Source organism: Budorcas taxicolor, chromosome 19 (assembly GCF_023091745.1).
Source record: "Budorcas taxicolor isolate Tak-1 chromosome 19, Takin1.1, whole genome shotgun sequence".
NCBI lineage: Eukaryota > Metazoa > Chordata > Mammalia > Artiodactyla > Bovidae > Budorcas > Budorcas taxicolor.
The window spans coordinates 23554641-23571130 of NC_068928.1; the positions used below are offsets into that span (position 1 = coordinate 23554641).

At 51.3% G+C, this 16490-nt stretch overlaps 1 protein-coding gene across 1 annotated transcript in view; it reads left to right on the forward strand.

Moving 5' to 3' along the window:
* The first annotated feature begins 933 nt into the window (after positions 1 to 933).
* Positions 934 to 16490, forward strand: part of RAP1GAP2 (RAP1 GTPase activating protein 2) — a 215447-nt gene continuing 199890 nt past the window's right edge. The window contains exons 1-2 of the mRNA XM_052658271.1: positions 934 to 983; positions 9836 to 9952. Coding sequence (XP_052514231.1) covers positions 934 to 983; positions 9836 to 9952 — 167 coding nt within the window. The remainder of the gene's footprint in view (positions 984 to 9835; positions 9953 to 16490) is intronic.

The following is a 16490-nucleotide window of genomic DNA, read 5'->3' on the forward strand; positions in this document are numbered from 1 at the left end:
CAAGCTCTATAAACATGTCTAACACTCATCTTCTTCAAAACAGGCTCCCGTGATGCTGTGGGCCAGGCTGGTCTCTGCTCAACTCAAATTAACGTTCTGGGGTGAAAGCAGTTTGAAGGCCTGGGTGGAGATGATCCTAGGGTTTGGCAACGTTCTGGGCCAATGCCATGATATTTTATTGTGAGTACTGTGCTCAGACGTTTCAGTCCTATCCGACTCTTTGTGACCCCATGGAACTATAGCCCGCCAGGCTCCTCTGTCCATGAAATTTTCCAGACAAGAATACTGGAGTGGATTGCCATTTCCTCCTCCAGGGGATCTTCCAGACCCAGGGATGAAACTGAAGTCTCCTGCCTCTTTTTTATTGGCAGGCGAATTCTTTACCTCTGAACCACCTGGGAAGTCAATGATTGTCGTCTTGAAATAGCTCAATAATCTGTAAGGCGCATCAGTTTTTATTTAAGCCATTTATAGTAGTTTATTTCGGGGCATAACTTTCTAGGTAGGTGGAACAGGTGTCGTAAGAAAGTGAAACAGTGGGCTTAAGTGAATTCCCTCGAGTCACTCAGCAAGTCAGGTAGAATTTGGAGAACCTGACTCCTCGTCCAGTGCTCCAAAGCGAGCCGGCTCCGCTGCGCCTCTGGGCATGCTGGGCGTGGGTGAAGGCAGTGAGGGGACCGGCTGCGGTCTCGCGGCCGCGGCGAGGAGCGCGGTGACCCAGCCCGGACCGACTCCAGGGGCGGGGCCGGCGGCTGTCCGGGGGGAGATGCGCGCGGCCGGCCGCACCGCCCGGGCTCCGGCCGAGTCGCCTCGCTCCCGCCCCGCCCGCCAGACCCGCGCTGCGGAGCGCGCCCTCGCACTGGCCTGCGGCAGCCGGAGCTGCTTCCACGGTGCGGCCGGTGGCGGGTGGGGAGCGGGCGGCGGCCGGGAAGCATGGCGGGTCGCCGGGCGCCGGGGGAGAAGCGCTGGCAGCTGGTGCGCTGGTGAGTGGGCAGCCGGGCGGCGCGGGGCCTGGTGCGGGCGCGAACCCGCGCGCTGAGGCCGGGCGGAGCGCGGGGAGGAGCGGGGGCGCTGGCTCGAAGTTTCTTCTCGAGCGAAGGCGGCGGGCCCGGGTTGAACTAGAGGCGCCGGGCTGCCTGGTCATCAGCCTGGTCTTCGCGTTTCTCCAGAGCGATCGTCGCGCGGACCCCGGACCCTGCACCCGACGTTAGGCTTTGGGGGGACCTCAGTCTTCGTTAGCTCTCTTTGTGCAGAGGGACTCCCCTTCCTACCCTCAAACCTTCTGCTGCTCTGGGTCGGGCCACGGACTGCACCCCGAGGAGGTCCAACCTACAATTCTCATCTCGCCTGTTCAAGGAGATGCCTCAGTTCACCTGCATGAGGACTCGCGGCGGTGGGCACCTTGGGGACGGGGTGTTTGAGAAAGGGGAGCCTAGGAGGTGAGGGAAGAGGTCCCTGGGTAGCTGGGTCGTTGCCCCTACCCCCACCGCAGCCCTGTCCAGGCTGGGAAATCAGAGCCTGCGGTGTCAGGTTGCCAGACTGCAGGCCAAGGTTTCAGACGCAACACCGAGGAGTCACCTGGGTTGGGCCCAAGTCCCGGTTGTCCGAATGTTCAGGGCTGTTTCAGTCAGGGATCTGACCTCTGCTTGGCGGGACTTAGAATGCAGGGCAGCCTGTTCAGCCCATCCCTGTCCTGGAAGGATTTTAAGAATGTCTGGCTGGGACCCCTCCCCATCTCAAATCCTCCATCCACACCAGGGCCAGGGTCATCTTTGAAGAAGAATTCCAGGACACTGCTTGCCAGGTACATTCTGTAGCCTGAATACAAAGAATAACAATAGTATCCTTAATAATTGCAACCTGGCTTCCAGAGTCCTTCCTGCTGGCTCTGCCATAATCAGGCATTGATTCAGTTACTCTTTACAGCGATACTCAAGAGGAAGGTATCGCTGTTGTTCAGACTCTTAAGTCGTGTTTGACTCTTTACAACTCCATGGACTGCAGGACACCAGGTTCTTCTGTCCTTCACTATCTCCTGGAGTTTGCTCAGATTCATGCCCATTGAGTCAGTGATGCTATCTAACCGACTCATCCTCTGCCGCCCCCTTCTCCTCCTGCCTTCAATCTTTCCCACCATCAGGGTCTTTCCCAATGAGTCGCATCAGGTGGCCAAAGCATTGGAGCTTCAGCTTCAGCATCAGTCCTTCCAATGAATATTCAGGGTTGATTTCCTTTAGGAGGGTATTGGCACACACCCTCCCACCCCCTTACAGATGAGGAAACTGGGGCTCAGAGAAGGAAGGTAGGTAATTAAGGTCACCCAGCAAGCAAGTGACAGAGTCAGGGTTTGAACTCAGGATTTCCCCAGGGGCTTAACTCCTCCTCTTCCTTTTTTTTTTTTTTTTAAATTTTATTTATTTGTCTGTGTCTTAGTTGCAACAGGCAAGATCTTTTCATTGTGGTGCCTGGACCCTCTAGTTGCAGTGCAAGGACTCAGTAGCTGCTCACTGATTAGTTGACTCTCAGCATGTGGGATCTTTGTTCCCCAACCAGGGATGGAACCCATGTCCCCTGCATTGCAAGGCGGATTCTTAGCCATTGGACTACCAGGGAAGTCCCTCCTCCTCCTTTTTGCTCCTTAATTCCTGAATGTTGGGCCTGGCCGCTATTCCAAGTTCACACTGTCAAAAAAAAGTCTCAGCATGTCAGAGCAAGAGGGGTCAGTGGATTTCCAGCCTGCTCAGTCCATCCTGCGCTTCAAGAGTTCCAAGAATCAAAGTCCAAATAATCAAAATTGTCCTTTAGCAGTGGAGTTACTCTTCAGATGAAACCCCAATACATAAACCGGATAAAAGTAGAGTTAGTGCCCTCTCCCTGGAGAGGAGGTGCCACCCTAGGACCCCAGAGCCTTCCAGGTTAGTTTGTGCAGTTTGATTCCTTCCCTCCCTCCATGGAGGAGGAAACAGGAAGAGTCTTAAAGGGGCAGAGCTTGGATTCCTGCTTTGACTCTCTTTGCCCTGATGTGTGGCTGGGTTGGATCTTGGGTTGAACCTGATGAAGCATAGATCATTATTAGTACCCTAATTAAGTTTTGGATCACCTATCTCTCCTGGGTAAAAAAGCCCATGACATTGAGAAGGTCCTGAAGACATGACTTGAGTGGTCAGACTGCCTGGCAGGGAGCTCTCTTGAGGACAAGACACCTTCTGAACTGCATGGCATGCTCCCAACATGATCAGCCTTGACCTCTGCTTCCTGGATTTCAGACTGAGTCAGTTTTCTCCACTAAAATTGGCTTAAGGGTAAAAGGCAGTATTGGCTCCCTTTTAAGAGTATTAGGCTTACAGATCTGAAAACGTAAGAACTTTCCATGTTTCAGACAAAACTAGATTCAAGGGCTCAAGTAATGTCCCCAAATAATGTTCTACTCTCTCTGTCCTTTCTCTTTCCTCTGTCCCCCTTTATTCCCTTGTGGAAATAAGGTGGCTCTCAGGAGTTGCAGGCAACCCTCCAGATGAGCAAAACCCTCCTGGAAAAAGAGCTTCTCTTTCTCAGTGGTTCTAGCAAAAGTTTCGGAATGTCATTTCATTGACCTAGTTTGGGTCACATGGCCATCCTTCAGCCAATCACTGTGGACTGGGGGAGGGACTGCTTAGATTGGCCAGGCTGGGTCATGTGCTCACCCTGGAATCTGGGGGCTGGAGTTAGTCCCACCCAAACCACAAAATTTTGAGTGGGAAGGAGGGTGGGGAATCTTCTTTGGGCAACAAATATGTCTGACGTTTACTTACTCTTTTAGAACAGCTCTTGCTTTGAAGGTTCCTCCTCCAAATTCTCCATAAAGCACCAAAAACTAAATTAGGATTTGGTTGGGTTCATCAGATCAAGTTATTAAATATGTAAGACTTTTGGCATTCCTCTTACTGTCTGAGGGCCTGTTGCCCAGTTTCTGATGGTGGGGCTTTGGATCTGGGGGAAGGGCCCGACAGAGACTACAAGCTAGGGTTGTGTGAGTACTTGAAAACCAGTGCAGGATGCTCTGGCAATGTACCTTTGGCTGACTGTAAAGTATTCCATTCACAGTTGAACCATAATTTCTTTGTCTAGCTTCTATTGATGGCCTTTCAAGGAATTCTGAATATTTTGATATTGCTAACATCGCTGCAGGGAACCTATACCCATGCAAACATGTGGAAAGATAACGGTTGGATGTATTCTCCAAAGTGAAATTGCAGAGTAAAAGGATGGGTACATTGTGCCATGCCAACCTGATCACCAAAGAAACTGCACCATTTTCTGGGCTTCCCTGTGGCTCAGATGGTAAAGAATCTGCCTGTAATGTAGGAGACCAGGGTTTGATCCCTTGGTTGGGAAGATCTGCTGGAAAAGAAAATGGCAACCCAACTCCAGTATTCTTGCCTGGAGAATTCCATGGACAGAGGAGCCTGGTGGGGTACAATCTGTGGGGTTGCAGAGAGTTGGGTATGACTGAGTGACTAACACACACACATATTATCTCCAGTGATATGTGAGTTGCACATTCCCCACAATTCTGCTCATACTGGGAATTATTAATCACAAACTTTTAAACCTTGCCTCATGTTGCTGGTGAAAAATGATTTTTCATTGTTTTAATTTTCATTTCTTATAGAAGTTGATTTTTCTTAATGTTTATTGATCGTTTGTGTTTCTACTTTTGTAAACTACTCATTTAATTTCCTTTGTCCTTTCCCCCCTGTTGATTTGCTTATTATATATATATTTCACACTGATCTGCAAAAGCTCTTCATCGTGGAGCTTAATTTTTTTTTTTTAGTAAATTGTGTATTTTATAACAGCTTTGCATGTGTGCATATGTAGTTGCTCAGTTGCATCCAGCTGTTTGCGACCCTTTGGACTGTAGCCTGCCAGGCTCCTCAGTCCTTGGGATTCTCCAGGGAAGAATGCTGGAGTGGGTTTTCATGCTCTCCTTCAGGGCATCTTCCCAACTCAGGGACTGAACCCAAGTCTCCTGTGTCTCCTGTATTGTAGGCGGATTCTTTACCTGCTGAGCCATCGGGGAAACCCTTACAATAGCTTTACATTTCCAAAAAGTTGAGAAGATCGTCCAGTGTTCCCATATATCCCACACCCAGGTTTCCATATGATTAGCTTCTTACACTAGTAAGGTATATCTCTTGCAAAAATGAGCCAATACTGATATGTTATTATTGACTAAGCCCCATAGAGTATTCAGATTTCTTATGTCCTTTTTCTGTTATAGGGTCTCATCTAGATACCACATGGCATTTAGTGATTGATGTAATTACTTCTCTTTGCTGTGACAGTTTCTTGGGGCTTTTCTTGTTTTTGATGACTTTGACAGTTTTGAGGAGTTGTGGCCCTGTTTTGTAGGATGATGTCCCTCAATTGGGGTGTATCGGATGTTTTTCTCATTATTAGATTGGAATTATGAATTTGGGAGAAGAAGATCACAAGGATAGAGTGTCATTTTCATATTAAGGATCCCTACTGTCAACACAGCTTATCAAGGAAATTCCCTGACAGCCTAGTGGTTAGGGCTCCGTGCTTCCACTGCAGAGGGCACAGGTTCAATCCCTGGAGGAGGGGGGAACCTAAGATCTTCCGTGCCGCTGGGGTGTGGTCAAAAAAAAGCTTGTTGATGTTGCCTTTGACCACCTGGCTGGAGTAGTGCTTGTGGGTGTTACTCCCCCGCCCCTCTCCATAGTGTGCTCTTTGAAGTAAGTTACTCTGTGAAGCCCATATCTGAGCAGCGTAGAGCTGTGGTCCACCTTCCTGGGGGTCGAGTGTTCACATATATTGTTCGGAATTCTTCTGCACGTGAGATTTGTCTCTTTCCTCTCCACTTATTCAATTGTTCAATCATTAATTTATATCGGTATGCACTATTAGATATTCACTCATTTTAACAGCAGCCTTATTGAAATAGGATTCACGTGCCACACAACTTACCCAGGGTGTAAAATTCAGTGGGAATATATTCACAGGACTGTGCAACTATCACCATAATTGATTTTAGAACATTTAGAACATTTTCATCATCCCCCAAAGAAATCCCATAACCTTCAGCAGTCCCCCAGTCTTAAGCAACCACTAATCTTTCTCTCTTTATGGATCTGTCTATTCTGAACATCATTTCATATAAATGGAGTCACACAGCACGTGGTCCCTTGTAACTGGCTTCTTTCACTCAGCAAAATATTTTCAAGGCTCAGGTTTCAGTGCCCGCCTGACCTACCCCAGTGTTCAACTGAAAACGTAGGTGTAACCTCTACAGTGCCTGACCCTTCTCTCTTTTGCTGATGGATTGGATCCTCCACACTGGGGGCCTCGTGTGTGAGCGGTTTCTGCTCTTTATATTCTCGTTCCTTTCAATGTCCCTGATCGTGCCCAGGTCTTGGCTCCTACTTTCCCAGAGAAAATCTGAGAAGCTGGTTCCTGCTAAAATGTGAATGGCTGTTAGTGACTTCCAAGGTTGATCCTCTGCAGTATTTAACCTCCTGGGTACTGTTCAGTAGAATTTCAGGTACGAGACAGGTTTATAGGGAAGATATCTGTGGATGGATGATGTTCTGTTTTCTTATAGTCGATGAAGTCAGTGCAGCCAATCCTCCTCCTAAATTAGTAAATTGGATTCATTAATGGAGATCATCCATGTCAGAGCAGTCTCTGGAAGAATCTTCTCAAGAACATAGTGAGTTGATGACTGTGACTGTTGTGATTTTTTTACGCCAAAGTGGCTCAGTTGACTGGGGAGCTGGGTGAGAGTGTTACAGGGACTTCAGAGATGATCAGATACAATCTTTGCACTCCAGCAGGGAGACAGACAGGCACATAAATAACTCACGTACCAGCGGGCAGAGAGCAGCGTTGTGATCAAGGTTAAGCAAAGCATCCCCGGAAACTCGGAACCACTTTGGAGGCTCGCTGGGAGGCTGGGGACAGATTTTTAGAGGCAGTGGGGTTTGAGCAGTTGGGAAGGGTGGAACAAGACACAGATGGAGGGAGGGCAGCTGAGATCTGGGCACCGCCTGAGCTAAAGCTCCGAGGTTAGAAAAGGCAGGGCATCTTTAGAGAAGGACAAACAGATTGAGAATGTAGGGGTGGGAGTTGGGAGGAAAGACTGGAGGGGAGCAAAGTGGGGAAGAATTAGACCTCTCAGGTGAGCAGTTTGGAGGACATTGGATATGTGGGGGGAAGCCCCTACCTTTTTGGCCAGGGGAGGGGGTGACAAGATCTGTGCTGGGAAGTGGTGGCTGGTGCGGAGGAGGGAGAGGATGTGTGTCTGTGTATGGAGCGAGGACTGGATGCCAGGGGATGAAGGTCCAGAGAAGGCTGCTGCTTTTTGTGTGTATGTGACCTTGGACAAGTTCACTTCCATCCCCCAAGTCTCTTCTTGAAATGGGATCAGCCAGTTCTGAGGGATTTCATGTGAAGCTTGGAGGAGGGCGTGTAGGGAGAGGGTTTGTCTGTCATGAGTGAAGCAGGTAAAGCCGATGACTGGTGAGGACAGATGAGGATGGGGTGGGGGTGGGGGGGTAGAGGGGAGGCGATAAGGATGACCATGTGGCAGGGGCTTTCCTCGAATTATCTCATTTAATCCTCTTAACAACCTTTCGAAGTGGGTGGTGTTAATACTCCAACTTTACAGACGAGGAATCCGGGACTCACAGTGGAAAATCGCTTACCTGAAGAAGGGAAGTGGAATCCAGGTCACGGTGCCTGCAATGAGTGGACGACAGTCCCTTCTGCCCTGCCTTGGGGAGAGGAGAGGCGAGGTGGCTGGGACAAGGAGGAGGAGCACATCTCGAGGAGCCCGAGAATGGGGAAAGGCATAGGCACTCACCATCACAATGGGATGAGCTTAATCAGGGAAGGCTTCCTGGAGGAGCCAAGTTATCATTTTTTTAAGGAGTCATGTTTTGAGCCAGGTTTTACAGGACAGGAGTCAACTTGATGCAGGAAGCAGAGGAAGGTCACGTCCCACAAAGGAAAGTCATAAAATCATGAATTTCCTGCCTAAACTTGTCCTTCTCCAGCGAGAATGACACTGCAGCCAGATGCCCACACAAACCACAAACTCCGGAAAAAATTTGTTGCCTGTCTCCCCTTCACCGTGTCCGACCCATCCCCAGGTCCAGATGACACTTCCTTCTCTCACTTGAATCCTGCCGTGTCTCTCCGTTCCAGCAGTGTCCCCTGTGCAAACTAACATTGTCCCATCTGAGCCCCTGCGAGAACATCTAACCTGGCTGCCTTGCCCCTTTCCTCCAGGACGATCTTCCTGAAATGCCCGTCAGATCATATCGAAGAGAAGGAAGGGAGACAGGTGGGGACAAGATGCCCTGGTTTGGGAGACCATAGGAGCAACGGAAGCCCTCTGACCTCCAGCAACCCGCGTTCTGGGAAATCTCCTCCCTCAACAAAGCCAGTGCCTGATCAGGCAGTATCAGAGTAGCTGCACAATTTGTTTTTTTCATAGCATTTTATGCAGTTTGTAATTTCATATATACACACATGATTAAAGATTTGTAATAATAGGTAATACCTCTCCTGTATAAAAAGACACATTGTTAAAAAGTTACTCCCTCCCTGCATTCCCCCAGCTTGTCCTTAACCCCACATAGGTAACCACCTTTTATTAGCTTTGTGTCTCCAGAATTTCTACATGTAAAGATAAACAAATAAAAATTCTTACTTCATTCTTTCCCCCCTTTTAAAACAATGTATCAAAAAGAAAAACAAAAACTCAAAAAAAAAAAAAGAGAGATAAAACAATGTATCCTGGAGATCTTTGCATGATAGCACACTGAATGCCCTCAATGAAAACATTTTGTATGGCTGCACACTGTTTTACTATATGGATCCACCGTTATTTATCTAACCAGCCCTCTGCTGATGGGTGCTTGGTCCATTCTTTGTCTTTTGTTATTAGAAATAGTGCCACGGATAACCTTGTGCATGTGCTAGAATCTGTAGATAAATTCTTTGAAGGGGGATCGCTGGATTACAGAGGAACTGCATCTGCAATTTAGACAGACGTTGTCAGGCTATCCAGCAGAGCGCTTGTACCAATTGACAATCCCTCTATGTGTGAGGGGGCTGGTTTATAATGATGTATTAGTTCATGTGATTACTGATGGCTTCTCTTCCCATGAAACTGTAGGCTCCAGGACGTCAGGGATCATGACTCTTTTGCTCATTGTCATAGGCGCTTAGTAAATACTGGATTAATGGACAGATTTATGAGTCTACCAGGAGTTGGTGGCCGAAGTGAATGAGATCCTTTTGTGTTCTCCTTGCCCGGTCCAGCTTCCCTGATCCTTGATCTGGGCTGAGTGTCAATCCCCAGGGTGACTGGAACTCGGAGAGACCTTGAGGTTCTGGAAGATCTAATCCTGACATCTGACTCATGACCCCCACTCCAGAGCATGCTTTCTCCTGCTACGAGCTCAAGAAGTCCAATGTGTCAGTCTTATAAAGGGTTTGGAGAATGGACCCTTGTCTGGTGCTTGTGTTCTCTACCCAGCCTCTGCTTATATGCCTCTGGTGACAGGAAACTCACCCTTTTGACTGACTCCTTTCAACTTCAGACAACTAACACTTAGAAAGTTTTTCCATCTATTGAGTTGCTCCATATAGCTGCCTCTTCTTCAGGGAATTTTAATCGTGGCTCTTTGGAGATAAGGCTTTCTGGCTGACGAGCAAGGGGTATCTGGGGACAGGTCATTTTGTGGCACGGAGGGCCAACTCCCAGAGGACCTCTGCAGGGCCCTGCCTGCCCCCGCCTCACTCTCTGCTGCCTCACTCGCAGGTACGTGCAGGAGGGACGGTTCCGGATTGAGGAGAGGACACTGACAGCCTTCCAGTGGCTTTACAGCCCCCAGCAGCATCGCATCCTCAGCCGTGCTGACCTGGAGTCTCCCTCCAGGTAAGAGCACCCACTGCCCTTCCTCTCATTCTTCGGCCAGGGTCCAGCCCCTCCAGGTGGTCCTTGTTAGACAGCCAGCCCTACACTGATCCATAAACTTCCAGTGGGAACCACTGCCTTCTGTGGTGGAGAGGCCTTCTAGGGTCCTTGAAAGTTTATCAGCTGTGGTGCTGATCCAGCCTAGAATATTCTGAGTGATTTGAGGCAAGTCACTGCCTCTGCTTTCTCCTCTGTAAAATGGGTATGATCATATTTTCCCTGCCTTCTGTTGGGAAGATCGTGAATCTCAAGTGAAATGATGCCTGGAGATGAGCTGGTTCCTTTTTTTCTTTTTAAATTATTTATGTGTTTATGGCTGTGCTAGGTCTCCCCTGCTGCTTTCTCGAGCTGTGTCGAGTGGGGGCTACTCCCTAGTCGCAGTGTGCGGGCTTTTCATTGCGGTGGGTCCTCTTGTTGCAGAGCACAGCCTGTAGACACACAGGCTTCAGTAGTTGCACCACGTGGGCTCAGTAGCTGTGGCACACGGGCTTAGTTGCTCTGCAGCGTGTGGAATCTTCCTGGACCAGGGATCGAACCTGTGCCCCTGCATTGGCAAGGCAGATTCTTAACCACTGGACCACCCGGGAAGCCTGGCTGCTTCCTTTTTAAGAGGAAGGGCATCTGGCAAGTTTGCTGGGCAGTCCCTGCTTTGACCTGGGTAGAGCCAGCCCTTCCTTGTCTCCCTCCTTTGTCAAGTCAGCTGGGATCCTGAGTCTGGGGGAGGGGCACCCAGATTTCTTCTCCTCGCCCCCCTCAACCTGGCCCCTTCCTCCACACTGTGGACAGGCATGACAGCTGTTAGTGGTCTTGATGGAGACATGCTGGGAAGCCCTGTTGCTGCGACACCCCTTCCAAGGCTTTTGCCAGACCTGACCCTGGAGCTTTCATCCCATTTGCCTCATCAAAACCTCTTTGCACCAGCTTCTAAAGTAGCAGGACCCTTGAAGCCAAGGGGCTTCTGTGGTGGCTCAGATGGTAAAGAGTCTGCCTGCAATGCAGAAGACCTGGCTGGGTTCAATCCCTGGGTTGGGAAGATTCCCTGGAGAAGGGAATGGCAACCCACTCCAGTATTCTTGCTTGGAAAAATCCCATGAAGAGAGGAGCCTGGTGGGCTATAGTCCTTGGGGTCACAAAGAGTCAGACACAGCTGAGTGACTAACACTGTCACTTTTGAAGCCAAGAATGAACAGGTCTTTCCTCCCAGGGGTGGCTGAATGAAAGGAGAAAGGAAGTAATGTCATTTGGGGGAACACCCTGGTCTGGCCGGTAAGTAAACAGAGACCATGCTTTTACCGCATCTCCCCAAACAGGCCCCAGGAATAGGGTTCAGCAATGCTAGCAGACCTCACCTCCCCAGACATCTGTTGGGAGTCCTACTTAGCTAAGAGCAGCGCGTCTGCTCTCTCTTGTCTCAATGACAATTTCAGAAGGTACGGGAAGCAGTGAGGGGAACAGGAACTCTGGATCCAGTACTGCTCAAGGAGAAAGAATTAACTGAATGATGATATAGAAATGATAGTTTCCCAGGTGGCACTGGTGGTAAAGAACCCGACTGCCAATGCAGAGACATGAGATGTGGGTTTGATCTCTGGGTTGGGAAGATCTCCTGAAGGAGGGCATGGCAATCCACTCCAGTAATCTTGCCTGGAGAATCCCATGGACAGAGGAGCCTGGTGGGCTACAGTCCAAAGAGTTGCACAGAGTTGGACACGACTGAAGCGACTTAGCACTCATGCACATAGAAGTGACAGGAACCCTGGGAAAGGTGACTCAGGCCACCCGGGAACTCTTGGTATTCAGGAAATGGGAGGTTAGACAAATGCTCTAAACTCCAAAGGGCAGATTGCAAATAGCGCAAAGAGACTGAAAAGCCCCTCGAGCCTGAGGCAAGAGTATGAGGAGGGCTATGTGGTCCTGAGCGTAGGTTGTGAATGTGTTCAGAGACAGAGAAGAAGGCTGCATTGCAAGCACGCTGGTGAGACACAGACATGAAGGCCGATTGCAGTTTCAGGCAACCTGCAAAACCCTATTGCAGGCCGAGCACTATCTGACTGACGGAAAGCAGCTTCTCCCTCACCTCCTTTCCTTTCATCAAAACTCCCATGCTACCTGACATTATTTTATTCGCCTATCTGTTCATTGCCCGTGGCTCCCCTGGAATGTGAGCTCCATGAGGGCAGGCCCTTTTCCCTCTTGTCCTCGTCTGTATTCTGAGATCCTAGCCCAGAGAAGGAGCTCATTAAACAGGCACCAGGTGAAGGACAAATGAACATAATGCAGGCTCACAGGTAGGAAGGCTGGAAGGGAGGTGAGTTCCAAGACCAGGATGGGTCAGCTACACCTGCCCAAGATACAAGGGAAGGAGAGGAGGCTGAGACCGCCTGCCCACGTGGGTGGCTTTAGGCAAACCCTTTTTTGAGCCAAAGAAGAATGCTTTTCAGAGTCACAGGAGGCTAGCTGAGTCCATGGAGGAGGGAAGCAGTCATAAGATAGGATGGAGCCATTCGAAATAACTTTAGCTTCCATATCTGAGACGGCTACCTCCCAAGGGACTTGAAGAGGAGGCTGCCATAGCGCTGGGACTAAGCACTCAAAAAACTATTACTCTTATATCATGAAAGTTGTACTAACTTATTGTGTGTATTTATCATGTGTCATGTTATAAATGCTTTGCAGGCATACATTGATCTACCCTTCATAACAATGCTATGATCTGGTACTGTTGTTCTCCCCATTTTTCAGATGACAAAACTGAGGCACAGAGACAGTGGCAGTGCTCACAACCACTATGCATACTCCCTCTCAGAGAATAGGACATGTGCCCCAACGTGGGAGATGGTGAAAGTAATTTGTATCTTTACAGAGAGGAAATAAGTCCACAAACCATAAATAAATGAGCTTAGCATCAGTCCTAATCAGGTTTCAGAGTCTGTTATTAAAGAAATGGTTTGGGGGCACTTAGCAAGGAAAGGGATAGAGGACCACTGGCAGCGAGTGAATTCCCTGGGGACCCATCCTGCTGGGGAAAGCTTTATTTGCTTTTCCAATTAGTTTTCCAGACTAGAAGTTAGGTTGGGGGTGGTATAGCAGGAGACAGTGGTTCTGCGTTTCAGCAAGAAATTGTTCCTGTCTTCCCATCAAAGCCTTACAGGTGACACAGAGGAATGTGGGCTGGGGGCGGGCACGGTGGGGGAGGTGGATGAGTGGGCTGTGCTTGCTGAGACTGCTCAGTGTGTTCATGAAGGACTTGGTGAGGAAGGCTGTAGACAGCATGCTGGTGATGTTGCTGATGGCAGGAACCTGGGCACCATCCCAGTGGACAAGATGGCAGAACTGGACTCGAAGTGTCCTGGAGGCTGGAGTCCAAGTCCAAGTCTAGAAGGTACAGTTTAACAGAAATTAAAGGAGAAGTCTATTTTAAGCCTCCAATTTTGTCTGCACCTGGATAGCAGGCTGAGCAGGTCAGCTATCTGAGGGCTTCCAGTTGAAGCGTGGGTATGATTTAAGAAAATGCTTGCACCTTGGGGCTTTAAGAGCTCAGGACAGAGTCCAGAGCTGCAGAGGGAAGGTCCTGCTCTTTTGTCTCAGATGGTTGATCCCTGGGTTGGGAAGATCCCCTGGAGGAGGCCATGGCTATCCACTCCAGTATTCTTGCCTGGAGAATTCCATGGACAGAGAGCCTGGAGAGCTACAGTCCATGGGGTTGCAAAGAGTCAGACATGACTGAGCGACTAACACTAATATACCACAGAATGCTCTGTCATTTCCTCATTTATTTTGTGGACAGAGATTGAGCACATTTCTCTGCTAATACCATATTGGATATTACCCTCGAACGGCTAAGCAAGTTGTGTTTTGGGGTGATGGGTCAGGCTGCTGAAAGGACTCAGAGGGTGAGTTGGCAACTCGCTTTCCTTTTCTTTCCACCCTGCTCCAGGTCAGGCCTTGGGGTTTTGATGCCTTGTCTTAGGGAAGACAAGAGTCCTGCCTCTAAGGGACACACATTCTAGTGGGAGAGACAGTCTGTAGACACATAGATAAGAGAGTTTCCTGAGATGATCAGAGTGCTGAACAAACTCAAACGGGGCATCAGATAAAGACTGACCAGCGGGTGGGTGGGAACTCTGGTCGAGAGGGAAGGGCCCACTGGGAAGGAAACATTTGAGCTGAGAGTCCTGCCTGAAGGACAAGAGGGCAGCCACAGGGAGAAGCTGCTGGCAAACGGAGTTGAATAAATGCTGGGGAGGGGAAAGAAGATGGGAAGGAGAATCTCAGTTACAAGGACCTAACTATGTTCTAGATTTTGTGGCCAGAGCAGAGTGAGGCCTTGGTCAACAAATGGACGTGATGCAGATGTCCATGCAATTAAAGGAAGGGCTTTCTAACGTTCAGAGCTGCCTAAGTACAGCGTGGGCTGCGTCCTGAGGGGGTGAGCTTCCCATCATTAGATGTGCAAGTCATATTCAGAGGCCACCCTTAGTGGAGGTTAGGGAGCAAGACTCAAGCATTACAGGGGCCCCACAGGGCACCCTTCCTGCCTTCAGCCCCTTCAAGTTCAGGAGCATCCTTGGTTTGGCCGAAGCTGGGAGGATGTCTGTACAGCGAATGAATGAAAGCTCCAGGCTGCCAGGTCCAAGGTAGAGGCAGTTTTAAGGACTCCGGCAGTCCTTGAAAGCTTCCACTTCCAAATCCAGAGAGCACTGCACCCCCTCCCCAGTCCCGCCGCACGCAGAGCTGGGGAGAACCCCAGTATCTTCCCGCCGATCGTTCCCCACTTCCATTCCCACCGGCCCGGGGCCCCATCCCCCAGGAACTTCTGCGGGCAGGTGGGCTGTCGCCTCCTCCGCTCCCCTGGGTCCCTTGGGCGCGCCTGCCCCGCCCGGCGCCTTTGTTCCGAGGAGCCGCCTCGGGCAGTCCCCTGGCGGCAGCGACGCGAGCATCCCCGGAGCCGCACCCGGGACTCGCCGTACCCACCCCCACCGCCCCCGTGCCCTCTCCGGCCCCGCGTGCCCGCCCCTCCATCGCCCTCCCATTCTCCCGCAGCTACGCGGCTGCGGCGCCAGGCGAACCGAGTGGGCATCGCCGGGACCTGGGCGCGGACCCCGGCGGCGGCGTCGCAGGGGGCAGCAGGAGGGCCCCGCCTGGGCCAGGCTTGGGCTTGCGGGCGGCGAGTGCGCGGCTCCGGCGGAGGGGCGCGCCCGCCAGGTGTGCCGGCGGCGGCGGCGGCGGCGGCGGCGGCGGGTCGCGGGAGCCGCTTTGTGCCGCGGCCGGGGTGCGCGCGCGCGCGCCGCGGTGACGGTGCGCGCGGCGGGGCGGGCGGCCGGGGGAGCCCGCCGCCGAGGAGGAGGGGGCTGGCGGCCGGATGGAGACTGGGGACGCCGCCGCGACAGACTGCTGCCGTTCCGTCCACGTCGAGCAGTGAGCCCGCGGGCGCCGGCGTCGCAGAAGGTCAGAGGGGCTGGGGCTGGGTGGCGACCCCGTAGTTAGCGGGGATCAGAACGCGGATCTTGGGTGGGACTGGACCCAGGGTGGAATTTGGTGTATGCGGTGAGGGCAAATGCGTGTGTCTGCAAAGAGAGCTCAGCTCGTGTGGACGTGAGTGAGCTCTGTGCTGCGATTCCACGGAGCAGTTCAGCGTAATGGGTTGTTTGGGAAGTGGGTGACTGTCCTCAGACACACTACCGGTGGGGCATGGCGCACACACATGTCTGGGGTGTCTCTGCGGTGAGGGAGACGTCAGCCCAGCCTCTGACAAAGTCTCTGGCTGGAGAAGCTGACCGAGGTGGAGGCCAGAGCTGGGGTGTTTACAGGTGGTGGTGGTGAAGGAAAAAGCCAGGACCTCCGGGAAGGACCCTGGAGCTGGGCTGGGTTGGTTTGTTGTTGTTTTTTCCTCCGAAAGGACATAAACCGCACCCCGGCCTCACTCCAACCTGTGCCTGTTGCAGGGAGGGGAGCCAGGGCGGTGGGGGCGCTGTCTGAGAGGCCTCTGTGGGCCTTTGGAGCAGGGCTGGGCTCCAGCCTGATGCTCACCTTCGGAGGCCCTGAGTGATGAGTGTGGGGGTGCCTGCCCTGGGTGGGGGTCAGGGGCACACTATAAGTCCTGACCTGGGAGCTGGTTGAGGAGGACACCCTTCTTTCTCTCTGCCTGTGTGGCTTCTCTACACTCTACTTAACAGACCAAAGGGCATTTATATGCAAGTGGGGTTTGGGGTCTGCAGGCTGGGATCTGCCTCTGTTGAGTGGCCCCCATTGGAGCAGCCTCCGTAGAGAATAATAGGGTTGTCCTGGGCTGGGCTCCAGGGCTCTCTGATTCTTTTCACGCCTGGTGACCCTAGGGCGGTCCCTTAAGCCTCACGGGCCTCAGTTTCCCGTGGAGAGGGGAGAAGGCACCTGTTCCCCCCTCCCCTGTTCTTCCTGCTGCAGAGTAAAGAGTAAACAGAGGGCTCGCCCAGCTGCGGGGGAGTCGAGAGGCAGAGAGTGACTCAGGGCATGTGAGGTC